The sequence below is a fragment of the Leucopleurus acutus genome (assembly GCF_964270905.1).
Source record: "Leucopleurus acutus genome assembly, chromosome: 2".
Classification (NCBI taxonomy): Eukaryota; Metazoa; Chordata; class Mammalia; order Artiodactyla; family Delphinidae; genus Leucopleurus; species Leucopleurus acutus.
Genome location: NC_139143.1, coordinates 80,801,201 through 80,822,365, shown reverse-complemented (window position 1 = coordinate 80,822,365; position 21,165 = coordinate 80,801,201). Strand labels below are relative to the sequence as shown.

At 54.1% G+C, this 21,165-nt stretch overlaps 2 protein-coding genes across 7 annotated transcripts; both read left to right on the top strand.

Moving 5' to 3' along the window:
- The first annotated feature begins 540 nt into the window (after positions 1-540).
- FDPS (farnesyl diphosphate synthase) lies at positions 541-10,828 on the top strand. 2 transcript variants are annotated; one of them, XM_082832466.1, is made up of 10 exons: positions 541-644; positions 1,788-1,950; positions 3,805-3,945; positions 8,088-8,168; positions 8,316-8,438; positions 8,807-8,895; positions 8,989-9,061; positions 9,765-9,842; positions 9,945-10,079; positions 10,581-10,828. In XM_082832466.1, the coding sequence occupies exons 2-10, from the start codon at positions 1,810-1,812 to the stop codon at positions 10,779-10,781; spliced, it is 1,062 nt and encodes a 353-aa protein (XP_082688592.1). In that variant the 5' UTR covers positions 541-644; positions 1,788-1,809; the 3' UTR covers positions 10,782-10,828. The 2 variants fall into 2 exon arrangements, with proteins under 2 accessions (XP_082688592.1, XP_082688591.1); XM_082832465.1 differs by lacking the exon at positions 541-644 and adding an exon at positions 1,203-1,711.
- Positions 10,829-11,973: 1,145 nt separating this feature from the next.
- RUSC1 (RUN and SH3 domain containing 1) lies at positions 11,974-20,284 on the top strand (the record flags this gene model as incomplete). 5 transcript variants are annotated; one of them, XM_082864361.1, is made up of 10 exons in its annotated part: positions 11,974-13,339; positions 13,617-14,027; positions 15,035-15,133; positions 15,303-15,379; positions 15,504-15,678; positions 15,767-15,872; positions 16,065-16,111; positions 16,793-17,342; positions 18,060-18,188; positions 19,700-20,284. In XM_082864361.1, the coding sequence occupies 10 exons, from the start codon at positions 11,974-11,976 to the stop codon at positions 19,866-19,868; spliced, it is 3,129 nt and encodes a 1,042-aa protein (XP_082720487.1). In that variant the 3' UTR covers positions 19,869-20,284. The 5 variants fall into 5 exon arrangements, with proteins under 5 accessions (XP_082720487.1, XP_082720486.1, XP_082720489.1 ...); XM_082864360.1 differs by having other exon boundaries at positions 15,303-15,385; XM_082864363.1 differs by lacking the exon at positions 13,617-14,027 and having other exon boundaries at positions 17,111-17,342.
- Positions 20,285-21,165: the final 881 nt, after the last annotated feature.

The following is a 21,165-nucleotide window of genomic DNA, read 5'->3' as shown; positions in this document are numbered from 1 at the left end:
TTCTAGTTTCTGCTGAGTCTTATCTTTCTTGAGCACTTAAAGCACTTTATATACTTTATATCACAGTGTTATCCTCATGTAACACGTGAGGGGAGATAGTCTCAAGGAAGTCAACTGAGGCTCAGATAAGTTAAATGATTTGCCTCAGTTAGACAACCTGTTAAGTGACCAAGCTGGTCCGGCTGGGTTTTTAGTAATGTGCCACTCAACTGCACAGGAAGATAATGAAAATTTAAGTGCGTAGTAAAGGTGACAGCTCGGAGCTAGGGTGCAGGAAATTCCCAAACTGTTACGCTTTCACCTCGGCTGCATCCATCCTCACCCCACCCTCCGCCCACTCCAGCTCCTCCTAGCTTCCGGCCCTGAGCGCAGCCCTTCCATTGGCTGTTGGTTACAGGGCCTCATGCTCATACGAGGGGAAGCAGCCAATCAGTGTGGCTCGTCTCCGCCCAGCCAGCCAGCACTAGATCGCGTGGTCCTTGTCCCTCCTATGGCATGTCGGGAACTGTAGTCTAATGAGGCATTTCTACCTAGAGTGAAAGGAGATCGAGAACTACTAGTCCCAAGGAGCTGAGCGCCGAGCGGTCCGGCTTTTAGGAGTACCCAGCCAACAATCTGGAGCAGCAACTGGCGTCCAGGAACAGGTGAGAGAGGTCGAGGGCTGGCAGGGGTTAGAAACTCGGCCTTACCTCTGTAGCGATACTTTAAGGCACAGGAGGTCCAGTCTGTTGTGTTAGAGTTCCCCCGTTTTGGGGGTTGGTGGACCGACTGACACTGTGGATGTGCAGAAACTCCTGAACTCTGCCATGTGCTTTCCTGAAACCCCACAGGATAACTGCACCCTGCTTTGCTCTTCTGCTGCGAACCCTCCCCACCCACCCAGTGTTGCTCCGAGGCTGTCTGCGCAGTCCCAGTTCTGTGAGGCTCAGGACGCCCAGTCCCAGAGCCCCAGGCTACATGTCCATAGCACCCAGGGGTTCCGCCTTCACTTCTCTTCTTGAGGCATCTCAGAGCCTGCGCTCCCCTCTCCCCGCCTACCAGGGGAGACCTGTGTTCTAGATTTGGCGCTGACACTCCCCAGGTATTTTCCTATCTCCTAGAGCCTCAGTTTGACCTCCATAAAATAGGGTGATTTAAGGGTCCTCCCAGCCCCCAGTCCTGAGGTCCTTTACTCTGGACTCTTTTATCCTGTGCTCCAGAACTTGGGGGAAGAAGTCAAGAGTGTAGCAATTCCAGAGGCTCCCTGGAAGAGGCGTTGACGGTTTCTCAACCGGATAAAGTTAGGTGGCATTAAGTTCTAGCCGTCTTATTTTAAGTGTGATCAGTTGAGTCTTGGTCACGCAGCCATACTTTTTGTTCCCTGCGTTTCTTTCTGTAAACGCCCTCAAGCTCAGCCCAGAAGAGAGTGGGGCATTCTGGGTATGGAGGTGAAAGCTTGGCGGGTGACCCGGGGAGCTGACAACGTGCATCTGCCTTTGGTGCTTGCTCCTGCAGGGAGTGCTTGATGCCCCCTCCCTAGGCCACCCCCCATGCTGCCCCTGTCCCGCTGGCTGAGATCTGTGGGGTTCTTCTTGCTGCCAGCCCCCTGCTGGGTACCCCGGGAGAGGTGGCTGGGTTCCCTACGGCAGCCCTCCCTGGTGCATGGGTGCCCAGTCCTGGGGGCCTGGCACAGTGCCCGCTGCTGGTGCCAAGCATGGACAGAGGAGCCTCGGTGAGTTTGGCGGGGTGAGGGGCCTTGGGGAGGGGAGCAGCTGATTAGGTTTCTGACTTGTCCTCCCTCTTGTCAGAGCATTTTACTCCTCCCTCAGAATGAATGGAGACCAGAAATTGGATGTTTATGCCCAAGAAAGGCAGGATTTCATCCAGCACTTCTCCCAGATTGTCAAGGTGCTGACTGAGGAGGACATTGGACACCCAGAGACAGGAGATGCTATTGCCCGACTCAAGGAGGTGAGGGGTTTACGACTTGAGAGAGTGAACCTTTGCACTCTCTGTGCATGTGTGGGATCCAGCTCTGGCTTTTGACAGGTATGGGAGCAGGCTTTTATGTGAGTGACTCTGGGTCCACTCTGGAGGGGCTGGGGCCTGGGCAGGTATATTTAGTCAGCCGATCAATCCTGCCTTGTGGTTCTGCTGAGCCAGCCAGACTGCTTTGTATGGGGGTGGAGGGCCTTGAACCTGGTAAGTCTTTAGTTTTGTTGAGAAAGGGAATTAGGTGTCCAGAAATCATTAAGGTGCTACCTTGTCAGGGACCTGGGAGGAAGCAGTCTGAAGTGGGCCTGAGTGAAGCTAGTGTATCATCAGAAACCCCTGCTCTAGAACAGGGGCTATTGCTGGGATACTTAAGTTGCCTAATTCTTTTTCTCTTTTGGAGTATCTAGTAATTCTTTTTGTAAATGCTGTCTCATTTGTCTGAGGGAAACTAAGGAAAAGGATGTCTGTCTACACTGGGATGGAGATTAAAAGGGAAGTCTTCCCAGTGAATTAGATCTGGTTGACAGCAGGGCAGCAGAAGGCACAATGAGAAGCCCCAGCAGGAGGGGATGCCATTGGAGGAGTGGGGGGTGGGTTCCCCAACCTCGGTCCCCTCCAAGTTGTCCTCTGGCCAACTCTGTGGGTAGGGGGCTTGCCTTTAATAAAGTGAAAGAGGCTTTTCATTTGCAGATAGGTTGAACTGTGGGTTGGAGGAGGTGGCTGAGAAAGGAGGAATGGGCTGTGAAGGGGAAGTTAGGAGAATTGGGGACGGGGTGAAGGAGAGACGTGAGCACGCCAGCCATTCCCATAGTGAAGCCACTAGGTGGTGTTTCTGGGGGCTCTGAGGAGCTCCAGTTCTTTATGTCTCAGCGCAGAAAGAATTCAGCAAGAGGCAAAGTGATAGAAAAGAAGTGATATATTAGAATAGAACGCTTGTGAGGCTTACAAGCCAGTGGGTGAGAGGGTGCCACACCCCAAGAACTTTGTGGGCTGCAGTTTTATAATCAAAGGAAAAGTGGGGAGGAGGACAAAACCACCTTCTTCCTCATTCTTGAGTAGATGTCATGCTTTCATCATCACCTCCTCCTCCGGGTTGGGCAGGGGAGTTTTCTTGTCCCTATATGTTTAAGCCAGGACTGTCGTGTCGCTATGGAACAATTACTTCAGGTCTTAGTACAATGAGGGTCTTTCACACTGAAATGTCGCCTTTCCATAAATTGTTTTTTGTGTGTGCAGAGAGCATGTTCTAGGGGTCATTAACTTACTGAACTCACTGGGCAGGATGTGGGTCTCATGCCACCATTATTTTATTGTTTTGGGGCATATCTTATGCTCTGGTGCATGGTTTTGTTGCTAAGCAGGCCTGCTTGGTTTTGTGGTTAAGCGAACCTGCTTTCTTCAGTGATCATTAACTTACAGGGGTCTCCCATACTTTTTTTCTTTACTTACAGTCCCCTAGTGGGATTAACTATTTAATCACCTACGTTGTCCTTTTACTCTGTCCCTATCAGTAGCACGTACAGAGTTTTCGTCCAGTTCAAGCCCTGTCCTGGGGGTTTGGGAGCAGATTTTAATCTCCCGTATGGAGCCTTTAAGTGTACTGAAGAAGGCAATGCAGAGAGAGCCTGGGGACTGGAGAACTTCTAGCTGTGCTCCAGGATTTGGGAAGAAGCCAAGAGAATAGCAATTCCGGAGGCAGCCTGAAGGAGGGGTTGGGGTTGAGGAGGATAAAGTTAGGTCTCGTGGTTGGAAGTGGGAAAGGGCAAGGAGAACTCTCAGAATAGCTGCTCTGTAGACCCTGATGCCTTGTCGCTCTGCCCTTGCCCCTAGGTCCTGGAGTACAATGCCATCGGAGGCAAGTACCATCGGGGTTTGACAGTACTGGTAGCGTTCCGGGAGCTGGTGGAGCCCAGGAAGCAGGATGCTGAAAGTCTCCGGCGGGCCCTGACCGTGGGCTGGTGTGTGGAACTGGTAAGAGGGAGGGGGAGGGGCAGGAGGAGACGAGGTTTACTAGAGTGGGGGTACCCTGGGATGGGTGGGGCAAGGACGGATGGGCCTGAGACTTGGTTTCTTGGTTGTTTGTGTTTCTGTGCCTCTGGTGTGCTGCAGCCAGACTTAGTGAATTACTCCAAGGGTTAACAAATGTGGGGAAATTCTTTTGCCAGTGGGTACACGTTTCACCTGTAGACCTGCTGTGGGCCAGGGCCTTGGAACTGGCCATAAAGTTGTCAACTCTTTCCTCTGAGCAGAGGACAGCCGCAGAAGTAAGGTAGTTCTTCTAGAACGTTGTTCTGTGGCAAAGATTGAAAACTGGAAGCCCATTGGTAGTTTTCGAAAATATTTTAAAATTAAGTTCCCTAAATCTAACAAAGAAGAGATTTCACATAAAACACCAGATTTCTAGCATTACTTGGAAAATTGCTAGATGTGGGTCCAGAGTCCCATGTAGCAACAGTTGGCTGAAGTTGAATTGAGGCCACTTTCCCACGACAGGACATGTGTGGGTCTGTCTTTATCTTGCTCTAATCCCCACATCTTCCTGTCTCCAAGCTCACTTGGCCCTTGAAGGTGTATGGTTTGCTGGCCTGGCCTAAAGTCTTCATTAGCGACAGGGGGACCAGGTTCTGGGGGCGGCGGTGCCAGGCCCTGAGGAGGGGGCCAGTGAGCCCAGGAGGGAAGACGCTCAGGGCTTGGCGAATGACGGGTGATTCTGGCCTGCGGAGAGGAGCAGCTGGCCCGAGGGAGGACGTGACGAGCTGAGTCGGCCACACCGCATTCTCTGTATGAGCAGGTCAAGTGGAGCTGTCTGTCCTGCAGGTGTTGGAAATTCCAATCTGGAGCCTATAAGAGAGATGGGGCTGGAGAATAGGGATTTGCCTCCAAGGAGGTAGAAGGACGATGGCCTCACTGTGGACGGGGCCCCTGGTGAAGGGCCCCTGGTGCCCTTCTAGGGATCTGGAGGGGCCGAGGAGCCCATAAACACAGAGGGCGGGCAAGGAGGGAAGGGCAGGAGGAGAGGGGCAGAGCTGTGGGGCGGAGGGAGGCGAGAGTGCGAGGGGCCAACAGCTCACCTGGTAGAATCGGTTGCTGTTAACCTCAGCTGCACTGGGTGCATCTGGGGGTGTTTTTTTCTTTTGGCCGTGCCATGCGGCTTGCGTGATCTTAGTTCCCTGACCACGGATTGACCCCTGGGCCCTGGCAGTGAAAGCCCCGAGTCCTAACCACTGGATGACCAGGAAACTCCCATGTTTTCTTTTTTTAAAAAATTAATTAATGAATTAATTTTTGGCCGCTTTGGGTCTTCCTTGCTGCGCGCGGGCTTTCTCTAGTTGCAGCGAGCGGGGGCTGTTCTTCGTTGTGGTGGGGGGGCTTCTCATTGCGGTGGCTTCTCTTGTTGCAGAGCACGGGCTCTAGGCGCACGGGCTTCAGTAGTTGTGGCACGTGGGCTCATGGGCTCACGTAGTTGTGGCTCACAGGCTCTAGAGCACAGGCTCAGTAGTTGTGGCGCACGGGCTTAGTTCCTCCGCGGCATGTGGGATCTTCCTGGACCAGGGCTCGAACCTGCGTGCCCTGCATTGGCAGGCGGATTCTTAACCACTGCGCCACCAGGGAAGTCCCCCCCCCCCCCGCCCCATGTTTTCTTAAATGCAGCTGTACTTCTGTCACTTCCCCAAGATTCCATTTGAGCTGTCCACCATTGTTTTGGATGATTTTTGTTATAATTTCTGCTTCTATCTTCCTTTCACTTCTACCTCATCTCCTTCAATCTCTTATTTTTCTATTTCAGCATTTACTTCCTAAAAATGAGGACATTTGCCTATGTAACCACAATACTGTTATCACATCTTTGTCTGGGCTGCTACAACAAAATACCACAGGCTGGGTAACTTATAAACAACAGAAGTTTATATCTCACAGCTCTGAAGGCTGGGAGGTCCAAGATCAAGGCACCAGCACGGTCGGCTGAGGGCTTTCTTCCTGGTTCATAGCCAGCATCTCCTTGCTGTGTCCTCAGGTGGAAGGGGCAAGGGAGCTCTGTAGGGTCTCTTTCATAACGGCACTAATCCCTTTCACGAGGCTTCCATTCTCATAACCTAAGCACCTCCCAAAGGGTCCACCTTCTAATACCATCATCTTTGAAGGTTAGGGTTTCAACATACGAATTTTGGTGGGGGACACATCCAGATCATAGCAACATCCAAGATATTTAACATTGGTACTAAAATATTATCTAATGTATATTCCATATTTAAATACTTGTAAATCCCCCCCAATTGTCCACTATAGGTTTTTTTTTTTTTTTTTAACATCCAGGATCCAAGCAGGAGTAATGTATCACATTTGGTAGTTTTTCTCCAGTCTTTAGAATACTTCCTCTATCACAGTTGACTTTTTAAAGTCCAGGCCAATTATTTGGTAGAGTATCTCACAATGCAGTCTGATTAATATCATGAGGAAATAATCAGGGTGAACATTTTGGTAAGGATGCTACATAGGTAATGTGGTATATTTCCCGTTACTTCCCACTATAGTACGTACCTGGGAAGATGACTAAAAAAACGCAACCCAGTACTGTGGTACCATCCCTATAGATTTAAAGTTCTCCTAACAAATAGAAAGTGCAGTTGGGGGGCAGAGAAGACTGAGGGAGGCCGCAGAACGAACGCCCTTTGGAGACAATCTTGGTTGAGTGGTGCTGGTTGAAACCAGATGGCCCTTGTAATCACTCAGGGGAGGCAGTGGACCTGTGGCTTCAGGGGAACAATGCCACTCCAAATAAACACAGCATAAATAAAACGTGTGCCCCCGGTGTGGAAAACCCAGGTCCCACCCCAGGGCGAAGTCAGAGGTCAAGGTGCACAGGGACTTTGCCTGAAACAAGAGCAGCGATCGCCATAACCCTTTCTCTGCCCACACGTGAGCTGGTGGGTGGTGTTGGGCACTTCCTCTGAGCGATGCAGATCCACTAGAGCACATACAGGGATCAGGGTGGGGTGAAGATTTCAAAACTGTATCTTCGGGGAATTCCTGGTGGTCCAGTGGTTAGGACTCGGCGCTTCCACTGCTGAGGGCCCAGGTTCAGTCCCTGGTCAGGGAACTAAGATCCCGCAAGCCGCGTGGTGCAGCCAAAAAAACCCCAGAAAAAACAAAAACCATGTCTTCAAAAGCTGTTTGAAGGAGCCGGAATGTGTAGCCTGACTGCAAGAAGTATCCTGGGGGACGTTACAGTGCTTCATTCTCTCATTTATTTCTTAGACAAACACTTATGACACACCCACTCTGGGACCATGCTGTACTGGGCTCTGGGAGTGCCAGGGGGACAAACACATTGCCCTGCCTCCAAGGAGTTCACAGTCCTGTGGGGAACCAGCACGTTTGGGTACCTTCAAGTAGGCTGGCACTCAGAAGAGGAAGCCCTTTGATGATGTTTAAGACCCATGGGTGAAAGTTACCGGAAGTCAGACTTGAGTTCCATCCTATTAGACCTGCGTTCCCTAACGAGCTCCCTGAGGTGGGGTTTTGTTCCTGGTCACTGGAGTAGGTAAGCAGAGTGCCCGGGGAGGACACAGGAACAGGCTTTTTTGTTCCACAAGTCATGTAAAGTCAAATTGCATGAAGAAATCTTACTTGAAACATTCACTGAAGTTTTTCGCAAGAGAGTCCAGTATATGAAGATGTTTCATCATCTCCCTGATACCAGGGATTGTCTAGGGCTGCTTGTCTGGAGATGTCAGAGATCTGTTGTGTCTCTTACTTTGAAAACAAGGGAGTTTTTGTCCCTTTTTATAGTTGGGAAGCCTGAGCCAGAGAAGTCATGTAACTTTCCAAAGTCCCACAGCACAGACGAAAGTTCTTGGTGGACTTCCCTGGTGGTTCAGTGGTTAAGACTCTGCGCTCCCAGTGCAGGGGCACGGGTCCAGTCCCTGGTTGGCAAACTAAGATACCACATGCCACATAGTGTGGCAAAAAAAAAAAAAAAAAAAAGTCCTCGGCCTCCTCATCCTGACCTTCCTTACCAGCTCAGTGATTCTCAAAAGCAGCAGCTTTGTTGCTGGCAGAAGGAACAGTAATAAGGAGCCCTGGGGCTCTTATTCCACTTTCCGTTCTCCTAGCTCCAAGCCTTCTTCGTGGTGTCAGACGACATCATGGATTCATCCCTCACCCGACGGGGCCAGATCTGCTGGTATCAGAAGGTAAAGTGGGCGGGAAGGTAGCGGTGGGCATGGGAACAGGCCACGGGGAGATGGTCACGTGGAGCCTGTGGAGGTGTTCAGAGTTACAGGTTCTTGGTATGAGTCTAGGCCAAAGACTGATTGCTTGTTTTTCTGTGTCTTTGACAGCCAGGCATAGGTTTGGATGCAATCAATGATGCTTTCCTTCTGGAAGCATGTGTCTACCGCCTGCTGAAGTTCTACTGCCGGGAGCAGCCCTATTATATGAACCTGATTGAGCTCTTCCTGCAGGTGTGCTGCAGACCAGGGCTCAGTGCCCAGAGGCTGCCCACAGTAGCCTTGGCCTCTGTAGGACATTCTCGTCTAGCTTGTTTCGGGACACAGGAGATACCTCGGTTTGCCTGGATGGGGAAGTAATTGAGGAAGGGAATTGGGGAGGGTGGTGGTGGCGAGAGGGGCTTCTGTGTCTCTGTGACTGAGGAGTGGTAAGGGACTGTGTGTGTGACTGGATGGGCCTTGAGTCTTGGGCCCCTCTCTCCCTCCTGCTGTCTTTCTGACTGCCCAGGTGTCAACTGGTATGGGATGTAGGGCCCAAGATTTCAGGGTTCTCTCCAGCCCTGGAGAAAGCCCAGGTCATGGGCCATTTTCCTCTTCCTTAGAGTTCTTATCAGACTGAGATCGGACAGACCCTGGACCTCATCACGGCCCCCCAGGGCAATGTAGATCTTGGCAGATTCACTGAAAAGAGGTGAGGGACAATGAGAACCATATCCGGACAGTGAGGGAGGGCTGGGGCGGAGGCGTTATCCTTCTGAGGAGTTTATCTTCTCCCCGTACTCAGGTACAAATCTATTGTCAAGTACAAGACAGCTTTCTACTCCTTTTACCTTCCTGTAGCTGCTGCTATGTATATGGTGAGTGAGCCTCCCCACCCTCGCTGCCTTGCCCATGCGGGCTTTTGGATAGGAGGCCACAGGGCAGACAACTTTGGACAGTCTGGTGCCCCCACTGAATGGCTGTGTGATCCTGAGCAAGTTACTTAATCTCTCTGAGTCTGTTTCCTCAGCTGTAAGTTGAGGATAAAAATCCCCACCCATGGAACTATTGTGAAAATTAACTGAGTGGTTAATATGAATGTGGATGGCCCATCAAGGGGGAACAATAAATCCTCCCTCTGAGTACGGATAGGCGTGGGGAGGATATAATTCAGGCTGAGAGGGAGGAGGCTGGATTCGGAGGTGGTCAGTGGGATTAACTGTCTGTGCTGACCTTCTCCAAGTTTCCTTTTCATCCTGAAAGAATTTGGAAATGGCGAAAAGATTAGGAAGAAGGATCAGAGTGACTCAGGGACTGAGCCTTGTGAGAGAAGAGATAGTCTGAGGGCCTCCAGAATGGACTCACCTCTGCCATGACTCACAGGAAGACCTAGCTAAAATAAGTGGGATAGGGGCTGGGCCATCAGTCAGGATTTCCTAGATCAGGGAAGCCAGGGATGTCTGAAAGGAGAGGACAGAAGATTTGGGGGCTGCACTGGGGCAAGACCTCGTGGAATGAAGCGGCCACAGGAAGATGAAGGCACCTCTGGTGTATGGCTTGTTAATCCCCTTTTCACTGTAGGCAGGCATTGATGGGGAGAAGGAGCATGCCAATGCCAAGAAGATCCTGCTGGAGATGGGAGAGTTCTTTCAGATTCAGGTAGGAAGGCATGAGGTACTGGCAGAGAAAAGGCTCCAACTTTCCTCTTTCCCTGCCTTGGAGCCTCTCCATTCCTCCTTTTCTGCACCTGCCCCCACCCAGGATGATTACCTTGATCTCTTTGGGGATCCCAGTGTGACGGGCAAGATCGGCACTGACATCCAGGACAACAAGTGCAGCTGGCTGGTGGTTCAGTGTCTGCAACGGGCCTCTCCGGAACAGCGCCAGATCCTGCAGGTGCCTGAGAGAGGGCTGTGGATCCCTGAGCTGCTGAAAAAGGGGATAGAGCAGTGGTTCTTCAGTGAGGGTGATTTTGACCCCCCAGAGGACGTTTGGCAGTGTCAGGAGACATTTTTTTTTTGCCATAACTTGGTGTGTGTGCATATGCCACAGGTATTTCTAGTGGGTAGAGGCCAGAGATGCTGCCCAACATCTTACAATGCATACAGTAGCTTTCCACACAAAGTATTATCCAGCCCAAAATTTCAAATGTGCCAAGGGTTGGGAAACCCTGGACTAGAGGAAACTGAGGCCTGAGCCACTATCTGAGCATTTGGGATGGGGATGGGGAGGGGGAGGTTCAAGATCTTAGATACTAAGAGACACTTGAAACTGGAGGCAGGGATGGAGTGAATGGCATTGGAGATGTTCTGGAATATCTGGATGGGGGAAGGAGAGGGGACCTGGAGGTGCTGGGGGGAGATTAATAAGCCCATTTTTCTGCCTCCAATCCTTCAGGAGAACTATGGGCAGAAGGAGGCCGAGAAGGTGGCCCGGGTAAAGGCGCTATACGAGGAGATGAATCTTCGGGCTGTGTTCACGCAGTACGAGGAACACAGTTACAGCCACATTATGGGTCTCATTGAGCAGTATGCTGCGCCCCTGCCCCCAGCCATCTTCTTGGGGCTAGCAAACAAGATCTACAAGCGGAAAAAGTGACTTAGAGACTGTGAAGGGGGAGGGGGAGGCTCTCAATAAATTGTTGTCTAACCTGTGGTTCTTCTGTTCCTGCTTGTGCCAGCCAGGGGCGCAGCTCTGTCTAGAATGGGCAGGGTGGGGGGCAGTTGCATGGAAGCGAGGACCTCGGGCCTTGGCTTCAGGACCCTCTTGGGACTGAAAGCTTAGGCTGCATCAAAAGCCATTGAGCCGGGCCTGGGTGGGTGACACAGGCGAGACGTCAAGCGCTGGGGGCTGGGTCTGAGCCACGCCACGCCCATGCGTGAAGGGGCGCGGCTGCGCAGCGCTGGCGCCGGTTGTCCCAGCTCCCCTCCCCTCCAGTCTGTGCAGGCCGGGCGGGGACCCGAGCTGCGAAGGAGCAGACGCTGGAGCGGTTGCAGGAGGACCCTGGTGAGGATGGCTCGTCCTGTGGGTGTGGATGGACGGGTTGGGGCACGCGGGGTGGGGCAAGAGAGGTTAGCGGTAAAAAATGAATAGAGAAGGGGTGGGGTGGTAGCTGGATGATAGAGACAAATGGGGAGAGAATGGATAGACGCGCTGGTTTTCGGAGCAGGGTGAACGTGCACCGTGGCTGGAGGCCGGAGCTCGGGGTCTGTGCCGGCTGGCCTAACTGCCAGGCGGAGTTGACATGATGACGGCTGCTCCGTCCTTTCCCCCACGCCCGCCCCTTTCCTGCATCAACCAGCCAGACGAGCCTCCCCACCACCCAATTTCAGAGCATCTGGGCGGGGCGTCCCTTGACCCCTTCCCCTGGGAGTGAGGGGCAGGCTGGGGAGCAGAGCCAGATTGCAGCAGAGAGGACCCGGAGTCCATTCTGGGCCCCATTCTTTTCCAAGCCCCTGCACCTCCAAGGAGATCGAGAGCGCAGCCGCATTCTCTGACCCTCCCCGCCCCATTCCTGGGGGGTTACATTCGACTCCACCTGCAAACACTGCAGCGGAAACTAATGGCCAGTCGATGTCTATTTGCATCTCATTTAAATATTGTCCAAGGCGCCTTTCCAGGCCTGCCCCAGCCGTCAGTCACCTCCGTGTCCTTCCCGCGGCCCGCTCCCTCACTGGCTGGATTTCACCATCCCTGTCTTCTAGGGCTGCATCTGCGGTTGCCAGGTAGGTGGATGTAAGAGGCCTGCTCCTCCTCATTCTCTAGAGGCCATCCCGTCGCCGCTGGCACCATGCTGTCCCCTCAGAGGGCTTTACTCTGCAACCTCAACCACATCCACCTCCAGCATGTCTCTCTGGGCCTGCACTTGTCCCGCCGTCCGGAGCTTCGGGAGGGGCCCTTGAGCACATCCCCTCCCCCAGGTGATACTGGGGGCAAGGAGAGCCGGGGCCCCTGCAGCGGGACCTTGGTGGACGCCAATTCCAACAGCCCAGCCGTTCCCTGCCGATGTTGCCAGGAGCATGGGCCAGGCCTAGAAAACCGGCAGGACCCAGCACAGGACGAAGAGGGGGCTGCCTCTCCCTCAGACCCGGGTTGCTCCTCCTCTCTCAGCTCCTGCTCAGATCTTAGCCCTGATGAGTCCCCCATCTCGGTCTACTCCAGGGACCTCCCTGGCAATGAGGGTGTCCACCCTCAGCCCAGCATCATTCCTCTGGAGCAAGGCTCCCCACTGGCTTCTGCAGGTCCAGGCGCCTGCTCCCCAGACAGCTTTTGTTGCTCTCCTGATTCCTGCTCTGAAGCTTCCTCTCCACCTGGCTCTGGCCTGGACTCCAACTGCAATGCCCTGACCACCTGCCAGGACCTGCCTTCCCCAGGACTAGAGGAAGAGGATGAGGCTGAGGAGCAGGACCTCCCTACCTCTGACCTCCTAGAGGCTGATGATGGGAAAATCGATGCTGGGAAAACCGAACCCAGTTGGAAAATCAACCCCATTTGGAAAATTGACAAAGAGAAAACTGAAGCTGGCTGGAAAATCACTGAGAACAATAACTCTGATTGGAAAGTCAATGGGAATATTAACTCTAGCTGGAAAACTGAACCTGGAAAATTCGACTCCGGTTGGAAGACCAATACAGGAATAACTGATACGGGCTCCAAAACAGATGCAGGGAAAACTGATGGGGAATGGAGAAGTGACGTCAGCAAGGAGCCGGTGCCCCACCGGACAATCACGTCCTTCCACGAGCTGGCCCAGAAGCGCAAGCGGGGCCCAGGGCTGCCCCTCGTGCCGCAGGCCAAGAAAGACCGCAGTGACTGGCTCATCGTCTTCTCGCCAGACACCGAGCTGCCCCCCACGGGGTCGCTCGGTGGCTCCCCGGCGCCTCCCCGGGAAGTCACCACCTTCAAGGAACTCAGGTCCCGAAGCCGGGCCCCGCCCCCGCCAGTCCCGCCCCGAGACCCCCCAGCTGGCTGGTCCTTGGTCCCGCCCCGGCCCCCACCTCCACCCGTCCCTCCACGGAGGAAGAAGAACCGACCTGGGCTGCAGCCCATAGCAGAGGGGCAGCCCGAAGAGGGCAGGGCGGGGAGCCCAGCTGCTGGTGAGGAGGCCCCAGCCGCAAAGGAGCCGGAGGAACCAGGCCCGCAGGCCGGCGTTGAGGGTAAGAGGCCACAGGAGGTAGCGAGAGGAGGGCTGGGCTTTGGCCTCGCCCACACCTCCAAAGCTTCCAACCCGACCCCCTGTCTCCCCTCCATTCTGTGTCACCCATCCTTCCCGTCCCCTTCTACCAGGGAGCGCTCCGGGAAAGGGAAACTGGGTGGGTCCTTGGGTTACGGGACTAACTCTTTGCTCCCTCTTTCTCCCGCCCCTCCTTGCCTGGCTGCCCATCCCGCTGGCCTCCTTCCCCTCCGCACCTGCCCCGCCAATCCTGCCTGCAGCCAGTCCCCTCCCGCTCCCTCGGCCTCTGGTTTTCCGGTTCTCGGCTGACGGGCGCCCCCTGTTGGAGGGTGGGGGCGCGGCCGCAGCTGGGTCTCTGCTCCTGGCGCCTCTGGCCGGCTGGCCCGGCGCTGGGCTGCAGCTACTGGGGGCGCCGAGTCCCCCAGAGGAGCAGCTGCTGCCTGTCCGCCTGTCCCCGGTGGGGGCCTATTCGCCTCCGGCTAGGGGGGACCTGCCTTGCCTGGCCAGCCCTGAGCTGGCACTGCTGCTGTCCCCGCTCTTTCCCAGAAGTAGCACCTTCCCCGCCGCGGCTTCCCCACTCCGCCAGGTACCCGCCCCCCCGCTGCCACGGCCAGCTCGTCCGCCGAAGGCCCCTCGCTGGACCAGGAGCCCACCGCCTCCTCCCAGGCTACGTAAGAAGGACCCGGGCCAGCCCCGCGGGCCACGCCTCAGGCGGGGCTGCCCCGCCCACTCCAAAGCCCCACCCATCCTCGCCCAGACCTATTTTGGGTCCTGCCCTTCAACCTGGGCGGATTCTAAGTTCATTGGTACTGGGGAGTCTGGCCCTGCTGGCTCCCTGTACTGGGCAAAGGTTGCTGCTTTTTCCGCTTCGTGGCCCGGCCACTCTCCCTCGAGGCCCGGGCATAGTGGATACGGGCTTAGCAGGCTTTCATGCGTTTAAGGGAGTCCCAGCAAGTCCATTGGTAAGGACCTTGGGTCACACCCTCTGTGGAATTCTCTGGCCAGTGCAGTTCGAGCCTGATCCCCACCTTGCTCGGGAAGGGTAGAGGGTGAAGTTCGCTGAGCTCATTGGCTGAGGGGGTTCTGGTCACTCCTTCTCCATGGGGCCAGCCCCACGTGGGCTGCAGCGGGCACCCTCCTCCGAGATGCTGGCGCAGGACCCCGGTTTCCCCTTTCCGGCGCCTTCCAGCCTCCCAATCCTTGGGTCTCCTCTTCCCCTGTCTCTCCTCCCTTTCCCGTCTGTCTGTCTTTCCATTGGTCCAGGCTCCCCACGTGCTCCTTGGGTCCCTGCAGACCTGACAAGGGCCCCAGGCGGCGGGCACAAGGCTGCCCCTCCCTTCCCTCGCCCTGTCATCTCCCGCCTTACAGGCCTCTGCCTGGCAGGCGGGAGGTGAGCGCAGCTGCCCCACGTCGGGACTTCCGGGATCGAGGAGCTGGGCCGTGAGGAAGGGAAATAGGAACCGGGAAGTGGGGAGCAGGATGGCAGTGCTGACATATGTGCAGGATTTCACTCTGGGAGCCCGGGTCGAGCTGCCCTATGCTCCAGCCAGCCCTGTGCTCCCTTTCCCAAGACTTCAAGGGCAGGGATGCTGCATACCCGCGGGAGATGACCCGTGTGGCAGCCTGGAGTCCTTGGGGTAACCCCTGGTGTCACTGCGTTCTTCTTCCCTTACCCCAGTCCGTAGTTCCTGGTCGTTCACCGGCGTCCCCGGGGACCAACGACTGTGGATGGCAGAAGCCCAGAGTGGGACTGGCCAGCTGCAGGAGCAGAAAAAAGGTAGGACACCCTGACTTCCGACCCTTGGTTTGGGAATCAACTTCCCCTCGCTTAGGCCCTCCTCTCTCAGGGTCAAATTGTGTAAACCGGGCTCTCCAAGTCCCTTGGGGTTTGCCTAGGGAGAGACAGGGGGCTTTGACGCTTCTTCCCTTCCCTGGCCCCCACCCAGGTCTCCTGATAGCTGTCAGCGCTTCAGTGGATAAAATCATCTCGCACTTTGGGGCCGCCCGGAACTTAGTGCAGAAGGTGAAGGTGCCTGTGGGAAGGGCGCTGGGGTTGAGGAGGTGAATGTAGCTCTGAGGTGCAGGAGCAATCGGCGGGGAGGAGGCTGGAGGTATCTCTGGACCCATGCCCATTGCACTGCCTCCAGGCCCAGTTGGGGGATAGCCGTCTGAGCCCAGATGTGGGGCACCTCGTGCTGACCACCCTTTGTCCGGCCCTCCATGCCCTGGTGGCCGACGGGCTGAAGCCTTTCCGGAAAGACCTCATCACTGGGCAGCGCCGGAGCAGCCCCTGGAGCGTGGTGGAGGCGTCTGTGAAGCCAGGTGAAGGGGGAGGAGTGTGGGGCTGGGCGGGCGGGGGCAGGGACTGGGGCAGGGACTGGGCCTGGCTGACTGCGCCCTGTGTCCTCAGGCTCCAGCGCCCGTTCCCTCGGAACCCTGTATGGCCAGGTCAGCCGTCTGGCCCTGCTAAGAAGCAGCCGTAGCCGCTTCCATGCCTTCATCCTGGGCCTCCTCAAGTGAGTGGCCTTCCTTCTGGCATCCCTCCCATGGCCTGGAGATGGCAGGAGTGTCATGGGTGGGACACATGGTGGGTGCCCCATGTCCCCAGAGAAGGCCTTCCCTCTTCCAGTCTCATCTCCCATCCTCCACCCACAGGGGGCTGGAGTCCTCCACCTCCTTGAACTTCTGTTCCCTCCTCTCTCCCCCAGCACTAAGCAGTTGGAGCTGTGGTTTTCCAGTCTCCAGGAAGATGCAGGTCAGAGGCTCAGATGGGAGAGGATGGGGGTGCTAGGCTGGGGCCGGTGGGGGAAGGGATCTCTTCTGTTGGTTCCCCCTGGTGCCAGATCTTACTACTCTCTTGCTTAAAGCTCTTTCAGGGAGTCTTATTGTCCATAGGAGGAACGACCCAAATCCTCACTGTAACCTCCAAAGTCTTGGTTATCTGGCCTCTGCCTTCTGCTCGCTGCCTTCAGGTCTGGGGCTTTCCCTGGTCCTGTGACAGTCTTCCTTTCCTGTTCTTCCTGCCCCAGGGCCCTATTTTTACTATCCCTCCACCTAGAATTGGGCTTCCTGCCCCTCCTGCCTCCTCATTAACTTTCATTCATCCTTTGGGTCCTTCTTCAGCGAGGCTCTACCCCCACCTCAAACTAGGCTAACTCGCCCCCATTCCGCACCCCGCTCGCCCATTTTGCTCCCATGGCCCTCAGGTCCTCCTTTTCGTTATAGATTTGTCACCACACGTTCTACGTGTGTCTCCCTCTCTAGGCCGTGGTTCCACACAGGCGGGGATGTGGCAGCTCTGCACCCCTCCGTGTCCCCCTCTCTCTGCCCCAGTGCCCAGCATAGTAAGAGGCCTGGGAGGATGTTCGCCGATTGGTGGGCTGATGCTCTGGACTAGGCCCAGAGCAGGGGCTGATGTTAGCCTGCTCTTTCCCAGGCCTGCTGTCCCTTCTGTACCTGCCCACCGGCTTCTTCTCCCTGGCCCGGGGCGGCTGCCCCTCCTTGTCCACGGAGCTGCTGCTCCTGCTGCAGCCGTTGTCGGTGCTCACCTTCCACCTGGACCTGCTTTTTGAGCACCACCACCACCTGCCCCTGGGCCTGCCTCAGGCCCCTGACCCCCCAGGCTCGCCTCCAGCCCTGCAGCAGACTGTGCAAGCCATGCTGCACTGGGGGGGTCGGCTGGCCCAGAGCCTCCGGGGGGCTTCTGGGGAGACCCCTCCAGGCCCTTCGGCCCCCTCAAGCCCTCCTACCCCAGGCAGCTGGTGGGAGCAGCTGACCCAGGCTTCCCGGGTCTATGCCTCTGGCGGCACCGAGGGCTTCCCTCTTCCCCGATGGGGATCGAGGCATCACAGGACTGCAACTGAGGTCGCACAGGAGAGGTCCCTGCCCGCAGAGGAAGCTGCACCAGACAGAGGCGTATGGCTGGGGAGACTGTTCGGAGTGCCTGGGGGCCTCACAGAAACTGAGAGTGGAGCCCCAAAGTCCAGGTAATGGGGTTCCTGGTCCTCTCCATGACCTCTGATCTCCTCTCAGTCACCCCAATTTGTTTTTTTTTTTTTTTTTTTTGGCCGCGCCACGCAGGTTGTGGGATCTTAGTTCTTGGACCAGGGATTGAGAACCTGGGCCCCAGCAGTGAAAGCGCTGAGTCCTAACCACTGGACCAGGGAATTCCCTCAGTCACCCCAATTTGAAACTCAGTAGGGATCCTTTAGGTCAGAGGTTAACAGTCTGGCTTTTCTACAGCCCTGAAGTAAAAATGGTTATATTCTTAAGTCGTTACGTTTTAACAGTTATGTAAATACCTGCGTAATATTGTCCATTTTGCCTCTTGGCCCTCAAAGCCAAGAATACTTTCTGGCCCTTTAGAAAAAAAGAAAAAGTTCGCCAACTCCTGCTCTAGGTTTTGACCATTGGTAGCTCTTTAATGGCTTCAGGTACTCTCTAGTGACCCTCTGGATCTAAGCCTGCTGGTTCCATAGGTCCCTTTGTAGTTTTTAGTGTTGTAGACGTTCGTTGTCACCTCCCTAGTCACCCTAAAGGTAACTGTCCCACAACTGCCACTCTGCCGTCAGCAGTGACCAGTCCTGACCTCTTTTGAACCACAGTTGCGTCCCTCAGCCTCTTCCTCCCTCCAAAGTCCTGGGTACTTGGGTTCTTCTTATGGAGGTGGGTTGACCTCTGTGACCCTGCATCCTTTCCTCCAGGAGACCATCCAGCTGGCTGCCCCCGACAGTGAGTGTGTTGGCTCTGGTGAAGCGGGGGGCACCTCCCGAGACTCCCTCTTCTCCTAAGGAACTTGAGGTCTCGGCACCCAGCACAGCGCAGACCCACAGGTAAGGAGGGTCGGGGAGAAAGTGGTGTGCGTGTTATACCTATGTGTTTTTCTGTCTTCACAGAGTGGATGGGAGGCGGTGTAAACGGCCTTGGGCTGTAAAGTCAGTGCTTGGTTTGCGTTGCATCTTTGCTATTTATTATTGGTGTGACACTAATTTCTCGAACCTTAGTTTCTTTCTCTGTAAAAAGAGGATAATTTATACTTTTGTTATGGTTGTCATGAAGACTAAACCTGCTTTTATTCAATATAAAAGCATTTGGCACACAGAAGGTGCCCAGTTAGTGGTAACTTTTATTATGTTATGTGTATACGAATGCACACGTGTGTCCACTGGGGCACTGTTCTTCTCTTTAGTGGGGTCTTCTAATTTGGTATGAGGGGCTGCGTTGACTTTAGGGTCTGGCTTCGGTTCTCTCAATCCATTGAATTAGGCTTCTTGATTTTCCATTCGATTACTTTTCAAGTACTTACTATGTGCTTAGCATTATGCTGGGGGAGGGAATGCAAAGGAAAACCTGCTGGAGTCCCTGCCCACAAGGAGCTTGTATTCCAGTGGGGATACCAGTGAATAAACGAGCATTTACAATTCTGTGTGGGAAAGACTCTAGGAAAGGAAGACTGAGTCCTTTGGAGCCATAGAGACGGGGCTTCTTCCCCAGGTCTGGGGACTCAGAGAAGGCCTAGTGATGGTGTGGGTGTGCATCTGAAGGAACAGGATGCAAAGGTGGAGAAGCCCAGGTGTGGTAAGTGAGGAACTATGAGTACATTAGTTGTGGCTGGAGTGGAGGATGCTGGCAGTGGTGTTAGGGAGGTTGATGGCTTCAGTAGGCCAGCTAAGAAATCTGGACATCACTCCAAGGCAGTGGGAGCCATTGAAGGGTCTGAAGTCTGGTGACAACAGGCTTGCTGGTTTTAAGTTTTAGACTTAAAAAGCTCTCTGACTGCTGTTTGGAGAATGGAGCTGGAGAGGGTTGTCAAGGTTCAGGCACACCAGTTAGATCATATGCCAGTGGTCCAGAGAAAGAGTACAGAAGCCTAAATGAGGACAATGGCAGTGGGGTTGAAGAGAAAGATAAATAAAGTGGTGGGAGATACAAACATCAAACAGGTTTTGGTGACCGATTGGATGTAAAGACTGAGACAGCCTGGTTTTTGCCAGGAGCAACTGGGTGGAAGGTGATGCCATTTACCACTATAGGGGACACAAGGGGACTGGTTTGGAGGGTTAAGATGAGTCATTTTGTTTGCATATGTTGAATTTGAAGCACCAGAGAAGTGCAAATTGCATCAAATAAGCAGCTAAAGAGTGGGTTTGGAGCTCAGGAGAGGGCTGGGGGCCCAAATAGAATCAACATGTTGATAGATGGTCCCCATGTCTCTTCCAGAGCCCAACTGATGTTTACTGAGCTGAACCAACAGGGACATACCATACAGTGGGAAGGTGAGGCTGGGGACAGCTGGGCACCCGTGCCTCACTTCATCCCAGCATCTCCCTCTGGCTCCTTATAGGGCAGTCCGAGCTCTCTGTGACCACAATGCTGCAGGACCTGACCAGCTGAGCTTCCGGCATGGGGAAGTGCTGCATGTCATCGCGACTGTGGATGAGGACTGGCTCCGCTGTGGGAAGGATGGAGTGGAGGGGCTGGTGCCTGTGGGGTACACCTCTCTTGTTCTCTAGGCCTAGGACCTTTTCCTTTCCTGCACCTCTCTCCCTCCTGTCACCTGGGAATGGAATGGCCTGTGAGCTCTCCCCCATGTAAACTGATCATCCCGAAGTACTTTCCCTGTCTGCAAAATGACACTTTCCTCCCACATCCATTTCTGCTAACATGTAAAATAAACTTTCCTCCTTCCCTCCCATTCCCATCTATAAGGTGAAATCTGCTCTTCTTCCAGATGTATAAAAAGGCATTTCCCTCCATGCAATCTTTCCTCTTTCCAATCCGCAGTAGGGAATAGCTCCCTATCTGCAAAATGGAAATCTCGCCCCCCTCTATCTTTTTCATCTGTAAGTAGACTGTGCCAGTGCAGTGTATGCCTCAGTTTCCAAGACTAGAAGGGCCTCTAGGCTTCTTCCTGTGTATGGAAACTTTACCCACTTCACCCATCCCATGTTGCCTGTATTTATGATATACTCATGCTGTACTAGGTGCTGAAGTCTCCTGGACACCCCTGGCGGGTGGGCCTGTGGTGTCGGTCTGCCTTCTTCTTCCTTTGTCCCAATAAAGAGTGGGAGTTGAACGTGTCTGTCACTGTCGGTTTCAAGACATAGGCTAGGGGGGAGGGGAGGGAGGCCATATTATGGGGAGCCCAAGGGAGATGCTTCCTTCCTAGCCCAGGTCTAGTTCTTTCTGTTCCCTTAGGAATGATGAAGTAGTCCCCAATTGGTGCCTGACTTGCAGGAAGTGCCTCTCTAGCCTGAGACTTGATATCTTTGCTTGGTGAGACTGATATGGTAGGAGCCTGAGGAGATATGGGAGAGATGGGAAGACTTAGTCCATGAAATTGTACTTATCAGACTATCTGAGGTGATGGGAAGGATTAAAAGGTTTTAAGAAGGGACACATTTTTTTCTATTTAATATCACCATTCTGTGGTGCTATAATTTTAGGAAGCATAATAACTAACATCTATTACTTTGTTAGGAGTTAATGAGTTTCAGGCCTTTGAAATGAGAATAGCTAAATGCTCTAGAGCTTGGAGGATGGGGCTGGAAATCACTATAAATGATTGCCTAGAGGAGAATCACTAAAAGGTTAGAAGAGTAGAAAGCTATAATTATAACCAGGCAACAGGAAAGTTAGGGAGAAGCTGAGAACTATGAGGTGAAACAAAGAAATTTTAAGTTTTCCTTCATCTTTGGGAACTTGGTTAAGAGCACAACGGGCTGGTGTTAGGAGAAAGGACTTGAGGAAATAAGAATCTTAGATCTGAAGCTTTGGAAATACTCAGGGGCAGGGTTGGTTAGAATCAGA